Below are 17,194 nucleotides of genomic sequence, written 5' to 3' on the forward strand. Positions count from 1 at the left end.
CATAATCATTCCCAAGAAGATGGTTTAGAAGCACAACTTCAAAAACTTATAGGTCTTACATTCAAGAACAAATAATCCTTAAAACAAATTTGTATTAATCATTTTTAAGTTTATAAATAAAGTTATACATTATCAATAAAGAAAATACATTTAATGCTTTAAAAAACTTAAGTTGTAATATAAAAATTGTATCTCATCATCCCTGTATGTCCTTTATCTTAAGTTTATGACTCGTTCCTTGATTATCCATACTTTTAGATTATAAAATGAAGTAGTTTTGGAGTGATAACATTTGAAAATGTTAAAATATATTGAGTTGAATTTTTATGTAGACTCTAATGGAAGACTCCTGAGGAGAGGACTGACTGGAGTTACATGAGCACGAATTTAGTCTCCTCGAAGCTTCTTTGACACATAGCAAAATGAAGAGGAACTCGAGATCATAGACTTACTCAAAGGAAACTTACTAAAAGCTCTAAAACTCTTAACAAACTCATTAAAACCATAGAACTTAGGGTTTGTTCTACAAAAATATTGTTATTTAGTGGAGGTTTATTTTCCATTTTAAGGAGGTTTTTACCTTCCACAAATTAATTTCTAGAGGTTTTTCAAACCCCCGCAATTAGAGTCAACACTATTAATTTGCGGAGAGGTTTGAAACTTCTTTTATTTTCAACTACTTTACTGCAAAAATTAACCCCATTTTTTTCAATTTTTTTTGGATTAATACCGTATTCAATTTGACAATTATAATTTAAATGTTTTAAGCTGCCTCATTTGTATTATTTAGTTTAAGTTTACAACTTTATTTTGCTTATCTTACATGAAAATATCACTATTAAGATGCTCATATTTTTTTTGTCAACAATATTTATTTGTAACAAAATTCAAATACTATATAATGAAGACAAAAAAACATGACAAACTTTTTTTTTTTCAAAGTCTTGAATTATATATCATTAACACATTCAATTCTCAAAAACACCATAGTATATAAAAGTAAGTTAAATTGAATCGTGATTACAACTAAACTCAATTACTCAAAATCCATGGGCAAAATATAGTTTCATCTTGAAAGACATCATAAACTCCTTAAATGTTGCTAGCACCAAATGATCCATCCTATTGTACCCAAAGAAGACTCGAGTTCGTTTGCATCACAAGCTTGCTAGACTCTTAACTCTCTCCTAGACTTTTATTTTCTTAAAGTTGCTCATACTTCTCTGAAGAAACACCTTTCCATCTACTCTTCCAGCACGTAAACTCAATATCTAAATATCTTCTGCATCAATCCATCAATTTTGCAATTTAGTTAAGCACAACTTGGAAAGTTCGTCCATCAATCTTCATATTTGTTGTTTCTATTTAAAAGCCAACACTTGGTGAGAAAATAAACCATACATTTAGATATGAAAAGGAAAAAGAATTAATCAAATAGACGTACAAAACATGTTTGCAAATGGGACATGACTGAAGATCTGGTCCACATTAACAACAAGTATGCAGAAAAATAAAAGAAAAAATGTGAAATAAAATTCATTTTATTTGATGTTTTCTGAACAAATGCAGAGATATCTCTATTTACCTGATGTCCACATCCGAAAGCAATGTATTTCGCATTGTTGAGCCAAATGGGACAATCCTGCATAAGGCCAAATTAATCACAAATGTGGGATTTAAAGATCATGAAACAACAGACAAAATTTATTTATACGTAATTTTTTTTTAAATACACATAATTCCAAACAAGTTTATGAGAAAGTAATTAACATTTTTATACTAACTCAGTTTTTATTATAAAGGTGTTAATGATAAAGTAAGCAAACAAACATGAAATATTTCGGAGTGTATTTACTAATCAAGAAATGAAACAAGAAATATGTTTGAAAGATAAGTTTCGAACTAATTCAATAACACATTTATAAAATAAAGTATGTATATGTTTATATAGTGTAAACTCGCTTAAACATTGTAGGTGTTACCATAAATTCAATAAATAATAAATTTTGTCATAATGGACTTTAAATAATTTTAATATCATTTTTTTAAAAAATAGACTAGGTTTAATTTGATTTTTCAAAATTAATTTATACGAGGAGATTTATATTGTTTATATACTTTTTCTGTGCTTGGGAAATATCTAATTGAAGTTATTCTACTTGAAAAGTAGTACCTCATTATCATGGGTGAAACATGGGGCAGAAGGAGTTGTGGCAATTGAGTGGATACTTGACTAAAACATTATAGCAAGAGAAGTATATGTGGGAGGTGGGAGGGCAACCCTTTAAGGAGCACTGGCTTGCAGACAACTGTTCAAGAGTAATAAGTATAAATTATCACAAAACATTCAACAGAAAATGAGCAGAATTATGATCTCCATTATGAACATCTTCTACCTCAGAGAGCTTGAATTCAGAACATGCTATTGAACTCAACTTCGCAAAAAGAAATAAAATTTGAACCTACAATTAGCTATGGCTAAACCTAGAAGACTAGTTAGAAGCATAAGTTAGTAAATTGTATCAGCAAAATAGAAAACAAAGCCCAAACAAGTTTAGAAAAGTTAGTGCAAAAGTTAGTAAAAGCAGCAAAAAATGTTAGTTAAAGCTAATTAGTAAAACAGGAATCAAAACTAGACACAAGGCGAATCTTCTGTAGAAACCATTTGCTGCATGATACATCAATGAAATTAGATAATAATTCTTATGAAGTCAAATCATGAATGTAAAAAATCACACCTGCTAAATGGAGAAACCTCGGTTTGTCTTGTCCTCCTACATCAATCGCCTCACGAAGAAGAGAACCCAATAAAAAGGAGAAAACCGAGAGAATGCCAATCTCGCAACTTCCATGTGTGAACACCGTGAAACCCCTCGTGTCTTCGTCTTCCTCGAACTCAACTTCTGTAGAGCCACCAAACCTGCAAATAGAAAATCCCAAAAATAGTAGCCACCCTAAATTGCGAACACAATCGAACCAAAGCACCATCCCCAATTCGCCCAGAGCACCACTGAAACGATGAACCCTAATTACAGAGAAATTCCCAGATCGCGAACAGACCTGCAAGAAACCACTTCGCAGTTTGAATCGAGCCACCATGATAACAATGCCAGCGCCTCCATCAGAGAACGAAATCCTTATTTAGGGAAAATTGAGAAATGTGAGGGTTTGAAAAATTTGAGAAAAAACCAAGTTTCGAGAAAGAGGGAAATGTGAGAGGGAATACATATTTAAAAAATTTTAAGTCTAAGAAGAAAACTACGATCTATAAAAATGGTACTTTAGTTGTTAGAGAATATAAACCTCTTCAGAATAATATCAAAACTCCCGTTATTATCAACATTCTATCAATTCCTTTCAATTATTTTAAATAATATTAATTTGTGGAGGGTTTTTATTGTTAGAAGTGGGTTCTAGGCCTAACTCAACCCACAAAACTGGCTTGTAATGTGAGGTCTGCACCCCACTTATATATTATAAATCGACCTTATCTCTAGTCGATGTGGGACTTCCAACACACCCCCTCACGCTGATGTATATATATATCGAGCGTGAGATATTAATGGGTGGTCCGATAACGGCCCAATAGCGGGTGGAACAATCTGCCCAACAAATATGGTTAGGATAGGCTCTAACCATAGCTCTGATACCATGTTAGAAGTGGGTTCTAGGCCTAACTCAACCCACAAAACCGGCTTGTAAGGTGAGGTCTGCACCCCACTTATATATTATAAATTGGCCTTATCTCTAGTCGATGTGGGACTTCCAACATTTATAACCTCCCCAAATTAACCTCCCCAAATTAACATTTTTTTTAGTAAAACTCCTAAATGGAGGAAGAACCCTAATCTGGACCGATTAAACGGTTGAAAAGGAAGATTGAACCAATTAATCGATTGAAAATGAAGATTGAACAGTGGGAAAGCCTTTAATCGAGAGATATGGAAGAAGAATCAATAAAAGTGGTGAGAAATAAGGAATCAAATTCTGACTTCAACTCCTTACATCTGATTTCAAATTATAGTTCTCTAATAAGGAAACTATAGTCATTTAAACTTTCAAGAAATGTTTTTTCATCTTCAATGCAATCTCATTAGTTTTAGGTTTCTCTTAATGGTTGAAGACACAAACTTTCTTCTCATGCAAGATTTTAATTCATACCAATCACGAATGGAGGATTTATTTTTTCTTATATGCTAACATTTTCCTATTATTGTAAACCATCTCCTTAAGTCACTCCATCGTTTCTTTTTGCTTAGGTTTTAATGAAGGAGACATTAAGATATAAACCATATTTCTTCCTTGTTTGCAATATCATAAAAATTTAAGAACTGATATTATAAATAATTATTTCCAAAAAAGAAAAGAAAAAATAAGTGATGAGCCCAATTTTAATAAGGAAAAAAAAATGTCCATTTACCGTCACCATTTGTTATACCCGTGAAAATAATAAATTTCGTTGATTTAAGAAAAATTTCCATTTTTTTCATGCATTAAAAATACACAAGTAATTTGTTTGACTTGATATTTTTCATTAAATTAAGTAAATAACATAATTAATAAAAAAACATAGGTATGTCATCTTTCGTTTTCAATTTTTTTTATGTGATTATCTACTATCCACGAAACATCACCATCTCATATTACAGCTTGCATATAAACTTACTCTTGGTTTTACTACTTTTATAATTTAGTTTCTGATTTGGGTGTAAAAAAACCTACACTTTTAAGATTATTTATTATTTTAAAAGTACATTACACGTTCATAAGTACTAACAAAGCGATAAATTATATTCATTTAACACGATTAAATAATAATATTTTAATTATAATTATATTTTTTAATTTAAAATCATAATATATTATTAAAAATAATGTCAGGTGAATGTTTTTTTAATCAGTGTCGAACTAACTTTTTCTCAAAAAATATTATCATGTAAGAAATTGGTCTTTTTTTTTTCCATACCATGTTGTAATTTATATAAATATTAAGCCAATGAGAGGCTAATTTCAACTCATTTATGTGACAAAATAAAATAAAAAATATATTTATTACATCCTAAATTATTTCACATGTATTTCTTTTTATATCATCTTAAAGAGTATTCATTGACTTAGTCATTTCATTTTCCGTTCTTCATCTGTACATAGAATAACTGTTAAGAAAAGTATAAAATGGTTTAGAACAGAGAGGTCACTGTGATATAACAAAATGATGGTTTACCAAACAAAGTAGGAAAGTGAAAAGGAAGTTCTTTTTCAAGTGTTCCAAAACAATTACGTGTAACAATCAGAATGTCCCTACGACACAACCACATTTCCAAGACACATTCAACAATTACTGGTTAATGTTTGTGCTTCCTAAGAAAAATGTTTGGATTCAGTTCATGAATATAGAACATGGAGAAAGACCCATTGCCAGACACAGATGCAGCCAAATATTTTTATGGGGCTTCTGTAGAACACAACCTGATAAAAAAAATTCATGTGAAAAGATTGGGTAAGAAGAAATAATGTATAAGAATAACTATTTCTCTAACTGTTATGGACAAACATCACCTATCAGTTGGTATGAACAAATATGTAATCATTCTAAAACACAAGTCATGGAAGAGTGTGAATATGAGAGATTCAACAAACCTTCTAAACTATGTTCCTCATCATGGCCTACATAAGCATAGTGGTTGGATCAATGTATAGCTTTCACTACATGAAGTCATAAGACAAGTTCAAGATCTTAACCTTCTTAATCATTTCTTAAACTCCAGTATCCTCTAACATAGATTATTCACATCCAAAGCATACTATGCTTTGACTTCACTCCTACGCAAAAAGCTTCTCAAGTCTCAAAAATGTCACCATCTTTCTGTTGTGATGTGTATTGGTTCATACTTTTTCTTCCCATTTGGCTATCTTTAATCCTCTCTAAGCCCCCTTCCCATGATCCCTTCAGGGACAATGAAGCCTCCCAGAGTAAAGCTTCCTCTGCCCATCATTATCACCACAATCTGTGTTCTTCTCTTCATAGCAGTTTTGTATGCTGAGAGACTAAGTTTCCCTAACTCCAGCTCCATTTTCAAGTTCAAAACATGTACTAGAAAGCACACTAAATCAAAGTCTAGTAAGTTAGCTTCACAGGTTAAATAATTATATCTCATATGATCTTTGCATGATTTGTTTCTCACCATTTGGTTCTAACTCAGCCATATCTCATTTTGTGATGCTCAACAGATGATAAAAAGAATGAGGAAGTGTTTGCAAATGCCTCATGGACTGATGATAGGTTCGATTTTGACCCAGAAGAGTGCAATGTTGCAAATGGAAAATGGGTGTTTAACAGTTCATTGAAGCCTTTGTACTCAGACTCAAGTTGTCCATACATAGATAGACAGTTTTCATGTGTCAAAAATGGAAGGAATGACTCTGACTACCTCCATTGGGAATGGCAGCCAGAAGATTGCACCTTGCCCCCGTAAGTCTCACACTTAACATTTTGTTTTATGATTAAACCATTCATTTGGATTTCAAAATCATTTGGTTCCTTAAGTTTTAGTTTATATTGTCAGAAATCCAAGTGTGACTCTAAATAAAGACAGAAAAATTGAGTATTTAGAAGAAAACTCATTCTCGTTATTATAAAGTTTTGAATTGAAGATGGTATCAATCCTTATATAAATTAGATTAAGATCTTATTGATATTGTATCTTTCCATTCAATGCTAATACTTGAAAAGAATTTCCAGTGATATAAAACTGCTACAGAATCATCTTAGTGGTGATGAACGACCAAGGAAAACTCTGCATAAACTAAAACTTCATAGTTTTTTTTTGTATAAAAACTAGAACTTGAAATACAAAAGACTATATAAACCAAGAAATAGTTCAACCATGCTTTATTTATTTTGTACTTTATGTTCATAGAGGAGTATGTCCTACTGATGTGATCCACATTTTGAACGTACAACAATTGGTAGGTTTAATCCAGAGCTGGCCCTCAAAAAGCTTCAAGGAAAGAGGCTATTATTTGTAGGGGATTCACTACAAAGAAACCAGTGGGAATCTTTTGTATGTTTGGTGCAAGGTGTGATACCTGAAAAGAAAAAGTCAATGAAACGAGGGCGTGTGCATTCTGTCTTCAAAGCCAAGGTAATGATACAATGAATACCAGTAGATATCACTTCATATATAGTGTTAGCTATGCAACATATCATTCTCTTTATGTTCAACTTTGAGACAGTTCACGGCATAATAGAATCGTGTAAATGCAATAAAAATTCAAAAACTGCTCATAGGATATCCTTTGAATGGAACATGCTAAATGTTTGATATCACTTCAAGAACTAAGAAGCCAAGGCTAATTCTTCTATTGCATGTGTTTCATTTAGGAATATAATGCTACCATAGAGTTCTATTGGGCACCATTTTTAGTGGAGTCCAACAGTGACATTCATATCATAGGAGACCCCAAGAAGAGAATAATAAAAGTGGATGAAATCACAGAGCGTGCCAAAAACTGGACAGGAGTTGATATCCTTGTTTTCAATACCTATGTATGGTGGATGAGTGGCCTTAGAGTGAAAGCACTGTAAGTTCTCTTTGGTGGATCATCATCAGTGCATAAGCTTTCATCATTGTTGTTCATGATCATTTCTTTTGTGAAAATTCAATAACATTTGATGTTTAACTAAACTTAGGAAAATGATGATGTCCAAGTAAACTTTAGCTTAATTATTGCAGATGGGGTTCATTTGCCAATGGAGAAGAAGGGTATGAAGAATTGGATACACCAGTTGCTTACAAATTTGGTTTGAGGACTTGGGCCAATTGGGTTGACTCAACTATTGATCCAAACAAAACCAGGGTCTTCTTCACAACCATGTCACCTGCACACACAAAGTTTGTCTATTTCTCTTTCAAACTCCATGCTTTGGCATTCCATAATCAATAAGACTTCTATAATATCAGCTAATTACAAATTGTTCTACATTGATCTAATTATTTTAAAATATAGCATGCATAACTGTCATTAGATATATGTCAATACACTCTAGTTAAATTCATAATTAACTGCATGTTTGTATGGTTCAAACAGTTCAAAAGTTATCTTGATGGTAAAAGTATAAGAGATAGGTCCTAAGTTTTATGTCAAATAGCTCTAAAATTCATGTTAGATAAACCCTGAACTCATGATTCTTTCTAAGAATTCAAATGTGATGTTTTCAGAAGTGCAGACTGGGGCCACAAGGATGGTATCAAATGCTTCAATGAGACAAAGCCAGTGAAGAAGAAGAACCACTGGGGAAGTGGGTCAAACAAGGATATGATGAGTGTGGTGGCCAAAGTTGTGAAGAGAATGAAAGTTCCTGTGAATGTGATCAACATAACACAGATCTCAGAGTATAGGATTGATGGTCATTCTTCTGTTTACAGTGAAACTGGGGGCAAAATTTTGACTGAGGAGGAAAGGGCCAACCCACGAAATGCAGATTGCATTCATTGGTGTTTGCCTGGAGTTCCAGATACATGGAATCAAATATTTTTGGCAATGTTGTAACACTTTTTTTTGGCAGTATTGGTGTAACAAAGACAATTGCTTTTGTTTTTCCTGACATGAAGATGTCAAATATGTAAAGCTACTGTCCCAATTCATCCTTCATTAGCGTTTGTATCATCTTTTGGTCTTTTCTTGACATGAAGATGTCAATTATATATAAGAAGCCATGTAATCACATTCATCTTTCTTTAACAATATGATAATGAAAGGAAAGGAAAGATTGTAATGCCTTAAGTGGCTGGATAATTGGACCAAATTTGTACTAAGGTTCTCCTTTGCACGGTTTCAACAAAGAAACATGAAAAACTGGTTGGATCTTCACTATAGTGGTAATGAGACTTTATAAGCAACAAGTCCAATTCTCTACAATATTAGGAAAGGACCAAACTGTTAGGTAAACTTAAATGGGGATAGTTGGGAAAATATAAAAGATAGGAGTGGTTCTTAGTAATAATTATAGAGTTCATTAAATTGTACTTTGGTAGTAGTTGGTTAGTTGTCTTTAAGACTAGAAGTTCATTAATAGTATTTTTGTAATAGTTAAGTAGCTATGTATTAAGAAGAGAAGAGACAACCAATCTTACCGAAAAAGTTGAAGAAGAAACAGTGTTGTTGATGATGAGATGTAGCCCAGACACCAAGGTGTCTGGATAGCTTAAAAAGCTTGGCAAAAAGTGTGGAGATCTTGGATAGCTTAAAAAGAGTCATGGAGATCTTGTGAAGCATGTAGATAGATTAGTTAAGTCGATGGAGCAAGTGGAGAGCTTAGATAGCTCGGACATGTGCAGAAATGAGTTTGTTATTAAAAGGTTTGAACTTGTAAGAGGCAATTTGCAGCAACGTATAAAAGAAGTTAGAGACAATGTAGAGTTACACGCAAGCTTAGAGAGAAAAAAGTTGGTTTTGCATTAGCGACAATTGGAACTTGAACAAAATGTTTCAAAATTACAAGAATAGTTGCAAGAAGAGAAGGATCTGAGAGTTGCATTGGAGGAGCAAGATGAGAAATTGTGACTTGCAATGGATGAAAAGATAGGTGTAGTCGAGTACAACAATATGTGGGAATGGTTTGATCTCTCAAGAGGATCTTCACCTATTGACTAGAACCTGATTACTTACAAGTCAACCACATGGATAATAAAGAACCTAGCAAGGGACAAGTCAGTCAAGGTTAAGAAGAAGTCATTCAAAGACAAGAACAAATTGGCCATTGGGATGGAAAAGAACCCAATTAAGAACAAATTGGTCGCCGAGAATGGAGAAAACAAGTCAACCACAACCAAATCAAAGTCGCCTTTGAAGAAAGCGAAGACTCTGACGGTTAATGAAAAGAGCAAGCACAATGTGAGAGGAGTTATTGCATGTGGGAAAGGACCAAAATGATGAATAAAAAGAAGTATTTAAATTTACAAGAGGATTTTGTTAGGTAAACTTAAATGAGGTAGTTGTGGAGATCTAAAAACTTAAATATATTTTATTGTTGTTGAGATCTAAAAATATTTGAGAAGATATATGCTAGACTAAAAAAGATTTAGTAAATATTATCTTTTGATATTTATTGATATAATTAAATATGGTTATTATTTAACAATATCAAATAAAATATCTTAAGATATGTTTTTCCTAAATTATCTTTAATCATACACATTTATATATTATCAAAGCCCTTTTGGTAGAAAAAATAGATAAAATCGCAAGATCCAATTTTTGTTGCATGTTCCCTCCTCTTAGCTTAGCCAAATTTTTTCACTTTTTAATGTTATGCTTGGATTGACTTCTTGTGGTATTGATTATTTGCTATTCTTGGATTTATCTTTAAGGTGTCATGAAACTTTAACTGATTTATTTTCACACCTTAACAAGCTCAACTTAGTTGTAGATGCAGTAAAACATGTCAAAATATCTAAAAAACATTTATGGAACTAAAAATTTATTTTTAACATGTTTTTGTATCTCATGCTAAATAAACCTAATTATAACAAATCCTAATTAAAGTATTCTATTAAAGTACAAAAACCAATTAAGAATATAATATCAAAGGTTACATGAGGGCATAAATATACACTCATCAACAGGCTTCACTTAGGAACAACAACAACACTCAATCACACTCCCAATGAAAGTTCCCGCTCAACGCCAAGTTCTCAAAGCCACAACACAAGTGTTACACAAACCCTTGAACACACTTATCACAAAACAAAACACTTAGATATGTTTTTCATGTATTTGAATAAGAGTCACAAATCAATATATAAAGATTTCAAGGACACCTCCGAAAATTCTTTGCCATCTATATCTCAGGTGGTAATTGTTTATCCACTTATGGTAATCAATTATACATTTAATTAATGCACAACGACCAAAAACAGGTCTAAAAACTACAACGGCTAGTCATGATAATCGATTATGGTAAGTCATAATCGATTATGGATAATTGATTATCCTAAACTGGTAATTGATTATTCCAGAGACAAAATGAGATTTTAGCAAACTTTAAAAACCTCTCTACGATAATCAATTATCTTAAGTGCTAATTAATTATTGTAGAGTTTTTATTTTTACTACAAAATGAATTTTAAAGCATACAATGCAAGGAATCAACCACAAATACAACCTTATTCAGAAATCTACTTATTATAAAAGCTTTAACACAAAACACAAGTCTTCATGAAGATCTTCTTGCAACTTGAGCACTTAAGACTTGATTTAGTTATCATCAAAACTTCTAACTTCAAGATTTTGCTAACAGACTCATCTCACACAGGGTCGTCTAACATAGGGTTGTTTAACATACACTCAACTTGTCTAACTACCGTAGCCATGCCTTGCCTTATGCGTGACTCGTCTACTCCACCTTGAGTTAATCCTAAAGGTCTTAAAAGGTCAAACAAAGGTGTTTGTGATATGAAATAATACTTATTTGTACTTTGCAATAGTCTACGTGGAACTTGAATAATTGGTCAATAACTAAATGTATCTACACTATTAAATGAAATAGTATAAAAACATTGGGAACTCCTTTCTTAATCTATCATATTTCATGTTATACATATTAAACTAATTTGAATAAGGTGAAGCTTTAAAAAAACCAATTTGTGAAAATCTTTATTAGATGATCTAACTTACATGAACGTATCATCTAATTACATAATACTTAAACTATACTTACAAAAAATTGCAAAAAAATTTTAAAGCACAATTCAACCCTCAAAAGATGCTTTCCTCGTTTCATAATATATCAACCTCAAGAAAAAAAATATCAATATTATATGATACACACACTTTGTTTCATCTTTTACATTAAGTAACATGTAATTCTGTTGAAAGGAAGAAACCATACAAGGACACAAATTTATATCAAATAATTATGTACAAAGATTATAGAAGAATTTGCTCAAAGTCACCTTTCTAATATAAAGAAAAATATTAGTGTTACATATCATATGAATTCTATATAAGAAATGAAAGAACACAAACATAAGTTTTAACAAAATTACCATTCATATTTCTTTTGCATTCTTAGATTTGTTGAAATTGAGATAAATCTATGTTAGACATGGATTATCTACTCTTTAGAATCTATTATTAGCAATTTAATCTTAGTTATTTAGGATAGTCTTTGTAAGACTTGTTCATCTCAAGTGTTATGATTATAAAAAAATAATATTTAGTTTTCAACAATTAATGATTCCATCAAAGTATTTAATCAAAATAAAAGACGATCTATCAATGTATTAGTCATAAGACTATTAACACAATTGTCTATGTAAGAAAAATAAGTCTGCTTTTGTTAAAATAAAAGGAAAAATAATTATTTTTTAAAAATGAAAAAAAAAATATGTTTTTAATCTATTAAAATCAAACTCCTAATATATTATTCTAATTGTATTTTAAAAATATTTATATTTGCTCGAAACATAATAAATCCCTAGTTATCAAATATCTCTCCATTTTAATTGATTATTTAAGAGGGATAATTAATTATTCTTTTATGAAAACCGAACAATTTAATTGATGATATAAAAATAGGGTTAAATATGTTTTTAGTCCCTGAAGTATCAGTGAATTTTGGTTTTAATCCCTGCATAAAACATTGATGGCATTTTATCCTCTTAGTATTGAAACATGCATGTTTAGTCCCTAAAAATAGACGGCGTCAAATTTCACTAAAGGTTGCCACGTCTTCCGCCAGTTTTAATGTTAACAGTCTGCCACGTCAATTTTAAACCTGGGAGAGTTTTCTGGAATCTCTAGATTTCTGGAAGAATGGGAGATGAACAGATAGGTTGTTCTCAGTATTCTCTGTTCTTCTTCCACTGTTTCAAGGATTAAAATTGTGTAATCTCATCGAAGGATCAATCTTCTCTGGAGAGATCTGGTTTTTTCAAGGTAAATTTTCCTTCTCTCCTCTGCTTTAGGGTTTTCAAAAAAGGTTTAACAAAATTCAATTACAGAATCTACAATTGAATCGCAACATAAAAGGCCTAAACTGAGATACATCTGTTTTTCTGATTCTGAATGAAACAAAGTTTGAACCTTTACCCTTTTATGCTGTTTAGCAAGCTTGCTATCGCACAGTGGATCGTACTTATTTTTGGGTCTTCTAGGATTTGTGTGTCCTCCTCTTACCAAAATGTATGCTTACAATGCTGCCCATTTCATCAGTACAAACCATTCTCAATCGTAATTGGGTTGGTTATTTATTTTCTTTATTATGCATTTTTAATTATTTATAGTCATATTCAAGTAGAATCTTAAGTCCAGAAGATATAATTCACAATTTGTCTGGAATTGTGTCAAAGACCCACATTCCCGCTAAAATTACAGTGTGTTTATTGCATTGCATCGGGTTACATGAATCTCATAAATTTAATGTCAAAACAATGAAAGAAGCTTCTTTTATTAACCGTTGTAGGAGAGAGGTTGCAGGAGAGAGCATTGCAGAGGGAGAAAAAATCTCAGAAAGAAAAATCTCAAGCTTTTTGTTGTAGGAGAGAACGTTGCAGAGGGTGAATACGTCTTCCTCCCGTAGAAAAGGAAATTGTTGTTGTGGATGGAATCTCTGAAGCGTTTTCTGGAATCGGGAACAAGCTTGTTGTTGCAGGAGAGAGTTTTCTAGAATCTCTGGAGCGTTTTATGGAAGAATGGGAGATGAACAGATAGACAGAGGATTTGACGTGGCAGACAATGAACATTAAAAACTGACAGAAGACGTGGCAAGTCCGTTAGTGAGATTTGACGCCATTCATATTTAGGGACTAATCATATATGTTTCAATACTAAGAGGATGAAATGTCATCAATGTTTCATGCAGGGACTAAAATCAAAATTTACTAATACTTCAGGAACTAAAAGCATATTTAATCCTATAAAAATATAATCGATTAAAAATGCTTAGAAACATTTTAAGGTTGATTTTAGCTTTTTGGAAAAACATTTTCTCTTTTTAATATGGTTGTGTTCATCTTTGAAAGTTCAAATAAATTACTTATATGAAAGGCATAAAATAAAACAAAGAAAGCTATACTCTAAATCTTGATTCTTCATCAACTTCTTAAAAAATCATCAATTGAACACTTAAACCTTTATCATTATCTTCAAACATCATAAAAACACCTTAAGACTTTTGAAGGTATTCTTTAATATCAACAATATAGTCCATAGCCAATACTTTGAACAAACACATAAAAAGACACGAAGGTTAAAGATAAAAACAATATGACATCCAAGGCACAAATACATTTTAATTTGTTAGATTATCTAGAACTTGCAGGGTTCATTCCTCCATATATTGATTATTACACAATATACAATCTAAAATCAAAAGACTCAACATGCGTACGCTAAATTTGATAACATTAGTGTAAGAATGAAATTATCATAAAGAAATTTATTTAAAACAAAATAATTAAAGTGTAAAGCGAAAAAGTCTTGATGTAAAGACCACGGACTTTAATATAACTAATAAAAGATTACACTATCTAATAATAGTCATTTCTCATAGCCCAATAAATATAATTTTTCTAAACAAATAGTATAGGTGTCATTTAAACCCTTGACCCATGAGCTGATCTTAATCCCTTCTAAAATCTAGTCTCATTTTTCTAGTCCACTTAATAGGGGGCTATTTAAAAGTTCCAACCCCAAATAGCAGAGGTGTTTAGGATTTAGGATGAGACTAACTCTTCAAACTAAATTAATTCACTTTTAATGTATTTTTAATTATTTCTTTTATTTACTTTATAAGTTCAATAGTTTTCAAATTTTGCATGATATTTTATTAATATCTTTTTTAATTAAATACAAATATATAAATATTGATTTTATAAAAAGTTATTTAAAATAATTTTGTAATTATAATTATATTTTAAATATATAATTTATTATTTTGAAAAGTTAAAAAAGAAAATTTTTATTATTATTTTTATTTAAAAGAAAAGGAGAACAAATTTTCAAAAAAGAAATTATAAAAGTAACACAGTTCAAAATTTGATTTTTAAATTATCGAATTCTGATATCTATATAAATATTTGAAATATTAATTATGGATAGATTTTAAATTCAAATATACTGTTTGGATGAATTTTTGATATCGGTGTAAAATTTTTATTTTTATAGTTTGTCATATAAAATTCTTTTGTTGAATGTTTTGTATAGATATATATACATTAAAAAATTAAACCACAAACTTTATAAAGTTTAAAATTAATTTCTCATAATAAAAGAACTAACATTTTATAGTGAAAATCGTTGTTAGACAAAATTGCTATAAATATCATATATATGTTAGTATACAAGATCTAGGTGTAATCCTAGCCGTTATAAAATCACTTAAGATTTTTTTTTTTTCTAACCTTTAGATTAAATTAACATTTTAAAATCAGACCTATCTTTATCCAACAGAGATCGTTTTAATATTGAATTATTTACCATAATTGAGCGATTATAATAAAAAATAATTAAATAATAGATAAAATATTTTTAAATAAATATAATGTTAGAATTTATAACAGTAAAATTAAAATTATTACTGTATTTAATTATTAACATATAAAATAAATAATAATTATAATAATAAATAAATTACATTAATGTCTCTTAATAATAAGAAACTAATAAAAAAGACAAATGAATATAATACAAAATATATGAAAAGACATGAAAAAAATATAAATCGATGCAAATGACTAAATTATATGTTTCATAAAAAAAATTCTAAAAGAATTATATCACTTTATAAATTATAAATATTAATTTTATTAAATCTGGAAAATTAAGAAAAGTTAAAAAGTGATTAAGTCAAAATTTTAACCTGGTTACACCGATTTAAAAAAAAAGTAATTTTGATCACAAATCTTAATCGAATGATATTGATTTAAACTAGTGACGAAATAGATTATCATTTATAAGTAAATTCGTTAGTCCATCAAAGTTTTACAAATTAAATTAAATTTTTTAACTTTCAACCTATTTTATGTTGATATGTAAATCGTCAAATTTATAAACCAAATTTAAGAGGAAAAAATTATCAAAACAGAATTTGGAAATTAAGGAATAATTGTATAAAAGCATAATTAGTAAACTAATGAATATAGAAATAGTTATGAAGTAGAAAATTAATTTTATTGGCAAAAAAATATAATTACACATGAATCAATTATGGTTATAAGTTATTATTAACAAAAATAAAATGAAAGTTGGATCGAAGTTATGAGAAACATTTCAAAATAAATATGTGACTCACTACTTTTTTGTATTTAAAATAAATATTTTTTTCTAAAAAAAGGTTCATGGGTTTGTCCTAACTCATGGAGTTTTTGTAGATATTTTGGTCTCGTAGGTTTTTTCTATAAATGACTTTTTGGTCATGTTCATTTTCTAACCTCAACCCATGGGATTAGGGTCAAACCATGTAAGAGGAGCCAAATTAACGGTTCTAACAAATAGAACTAATGAATGACATACATATTTCAATGCATTGCTGCTACATGATGCTTAAAGCAAATTCTTTCACAAAGTGTCATATCATCATATAATATGATGACTAAAAGTTTATATTGTTTGCAAATATTTCAATGTTATGAAGTTTTCCAACAAAAGGAAGATCTTAGACCTCATAATCCATTTTTCAAAGTTTATCCATTTGTCTTCAAAGAATATTTTGTTTGTAACACAACTGAATAATACTAAAAGTGGGCAAAAATGACTTGACATCAAATATTACATGTGTTCTTTATCTTAGAGAAAACAAAGGAGATATTTAGAAGTGACTTTGTATATGCATGTAAGTCATAAGTAACAATGACTTTACTTTTGTGCATAATTTCATCTCTACTTGTTATAAAGTGCATCAAATGGTAGAGGTCAGGTAGGTTGAGTCACAATTGAAAAAGTAGTGTTTGGGTTGTTGTGCTCTTAAAATTGAAAAAGTTGCATCTTGACTATTAGTTTTATATTTTGACCTTGTGGTAAGAGTTTGATCCAATAATTGGTATCAAAGCCAAGGTCATGAATACAATTCCCATTAGGACAATTTTTTAGGGGAAGATAGTTGCGAGTTGTACAATTATTCCATGGTGTATGCTTAGTGGGCCGAATCACAATTAAAGAGTTTGATTCCTACTAGGACAATTTTTGAGGG

General features: G+C 30.2%; 2 protein-coding genes across 3 annotated transcripts; one reads left to right on the forward strand and one right to left on the reverse strand.

Annotated features, from left to right (window-relative positions):
* Nucleotides 1-988: 988 nt before the first annotated feature.
* Nucleotides 989-3,326, reverse strand: LOC111242544. Of its 2 annotated transcripts, XM_022786299.1 has the most exons (4): nt 3,061-3,326; nt 2,739-2,920; nt 2,174-2,309; nt 989-1,361 (listed from the first exon to the last, which is right to left on the reverse strand). In XM_022786299.1, exons 1-3 carry the CDS (start codon nt 3,120-3,122, stop codon nt 2,242-2,244), a joined length of 312 nt encoding a protein of 103 aa, XP_022642020.1. In that variant the 5' UTR covers nt 3,123-3,326; the 3' UTR covers nt 989-1,361; nt 2,174-2,241. The 2 variants fall into 2 exon arrangements, with proteins under 2 accessions (XP_022642020.1, XP_022642019.1); XM_022786298.1 differs by lacking the exon at nt 989-1,361 and having other exon boundaries at nt 2,136-2,309; nt 2,739-3,326.
* Nucleotides 3,327-5,831: 2,505 nt separating this feature from the next.
* LOC106773641 (protein trichome birefringence-like 3) lies at nt 5,832-8,806 on the forward strand. The gene is made up of 6 exons (XM_014660370.2): nt 5,832-6,121; nt 6,232-6,472; nt 6,974-7,145; nt 7,385-7,584; nt 7,737-7,895; nt 8,223-8,806. The coding sequence occupies exons 1-6, from the start codon at nt 5,941-5,943 to the stop codon at nt 8,551-8,553; spliced, it is 1,284 nt and encodes a 427-aa protein (XP_014515856.1). The 5' UTR covers nt 5,832-5,940; the 3' UTR covers nt 8,554-8,806.
* The last annotated feature ends 8,388 nt before the right edge of the window (nt 8,807-17,194 follow it).

The sequence above is a fragment of the Vigna radiata genome, chromosome 9, assembly GCF_000741045.1.
Source record: "Vigna radiata var. radiata cultivar VC1973A chromosome 9, Vradiata_ver6, whole genome shotgun sequence".
Taxonomy (NCBI): Eukaryota; Viridiplantae; Streptophyta; class Magnoliopsida; order Fabales; family Fabaceae; genus Vigna; species Vigna radiata.

Coding starts and splice junctions, on each gene's coding strand:
- LOC106773641 (XM_014660370.2), top strand. CDS start 5,941: ATGATCCCTTCAGGGACAATGAAGCCTCCCAGAGTAAAGCTTCCTCTG. Junction 6,122..6,231: donor GCACACTAAATCAAAGTCTA/GTAAGTTAGCTT, acceptor GATGCTCAACAG/ATGATAAAAAGAATGAGGAA. Junction 6,473..6,973: donor GAAGATTGCACCTTGCCCCC/GTAAGTCTCACA, acceptor AACAATTGGTAG/GTTTAATCCAGAGCTGGCCC.
- LOC111242544 (XM_022786298.1), bottom strand. CDS start 3,099: ATGGTGGCTCGATTCAAACTGCGAAGTGGTTTCTTGCAGGTCTGTTCG. Junction 2,310..2,738: donor GAGGTTTCTCCATTTAGCAG/GTGTGATTTTTT, acceptor ACTCTTGAACAG/TTGTCTGCAAGCCAGTGCTC.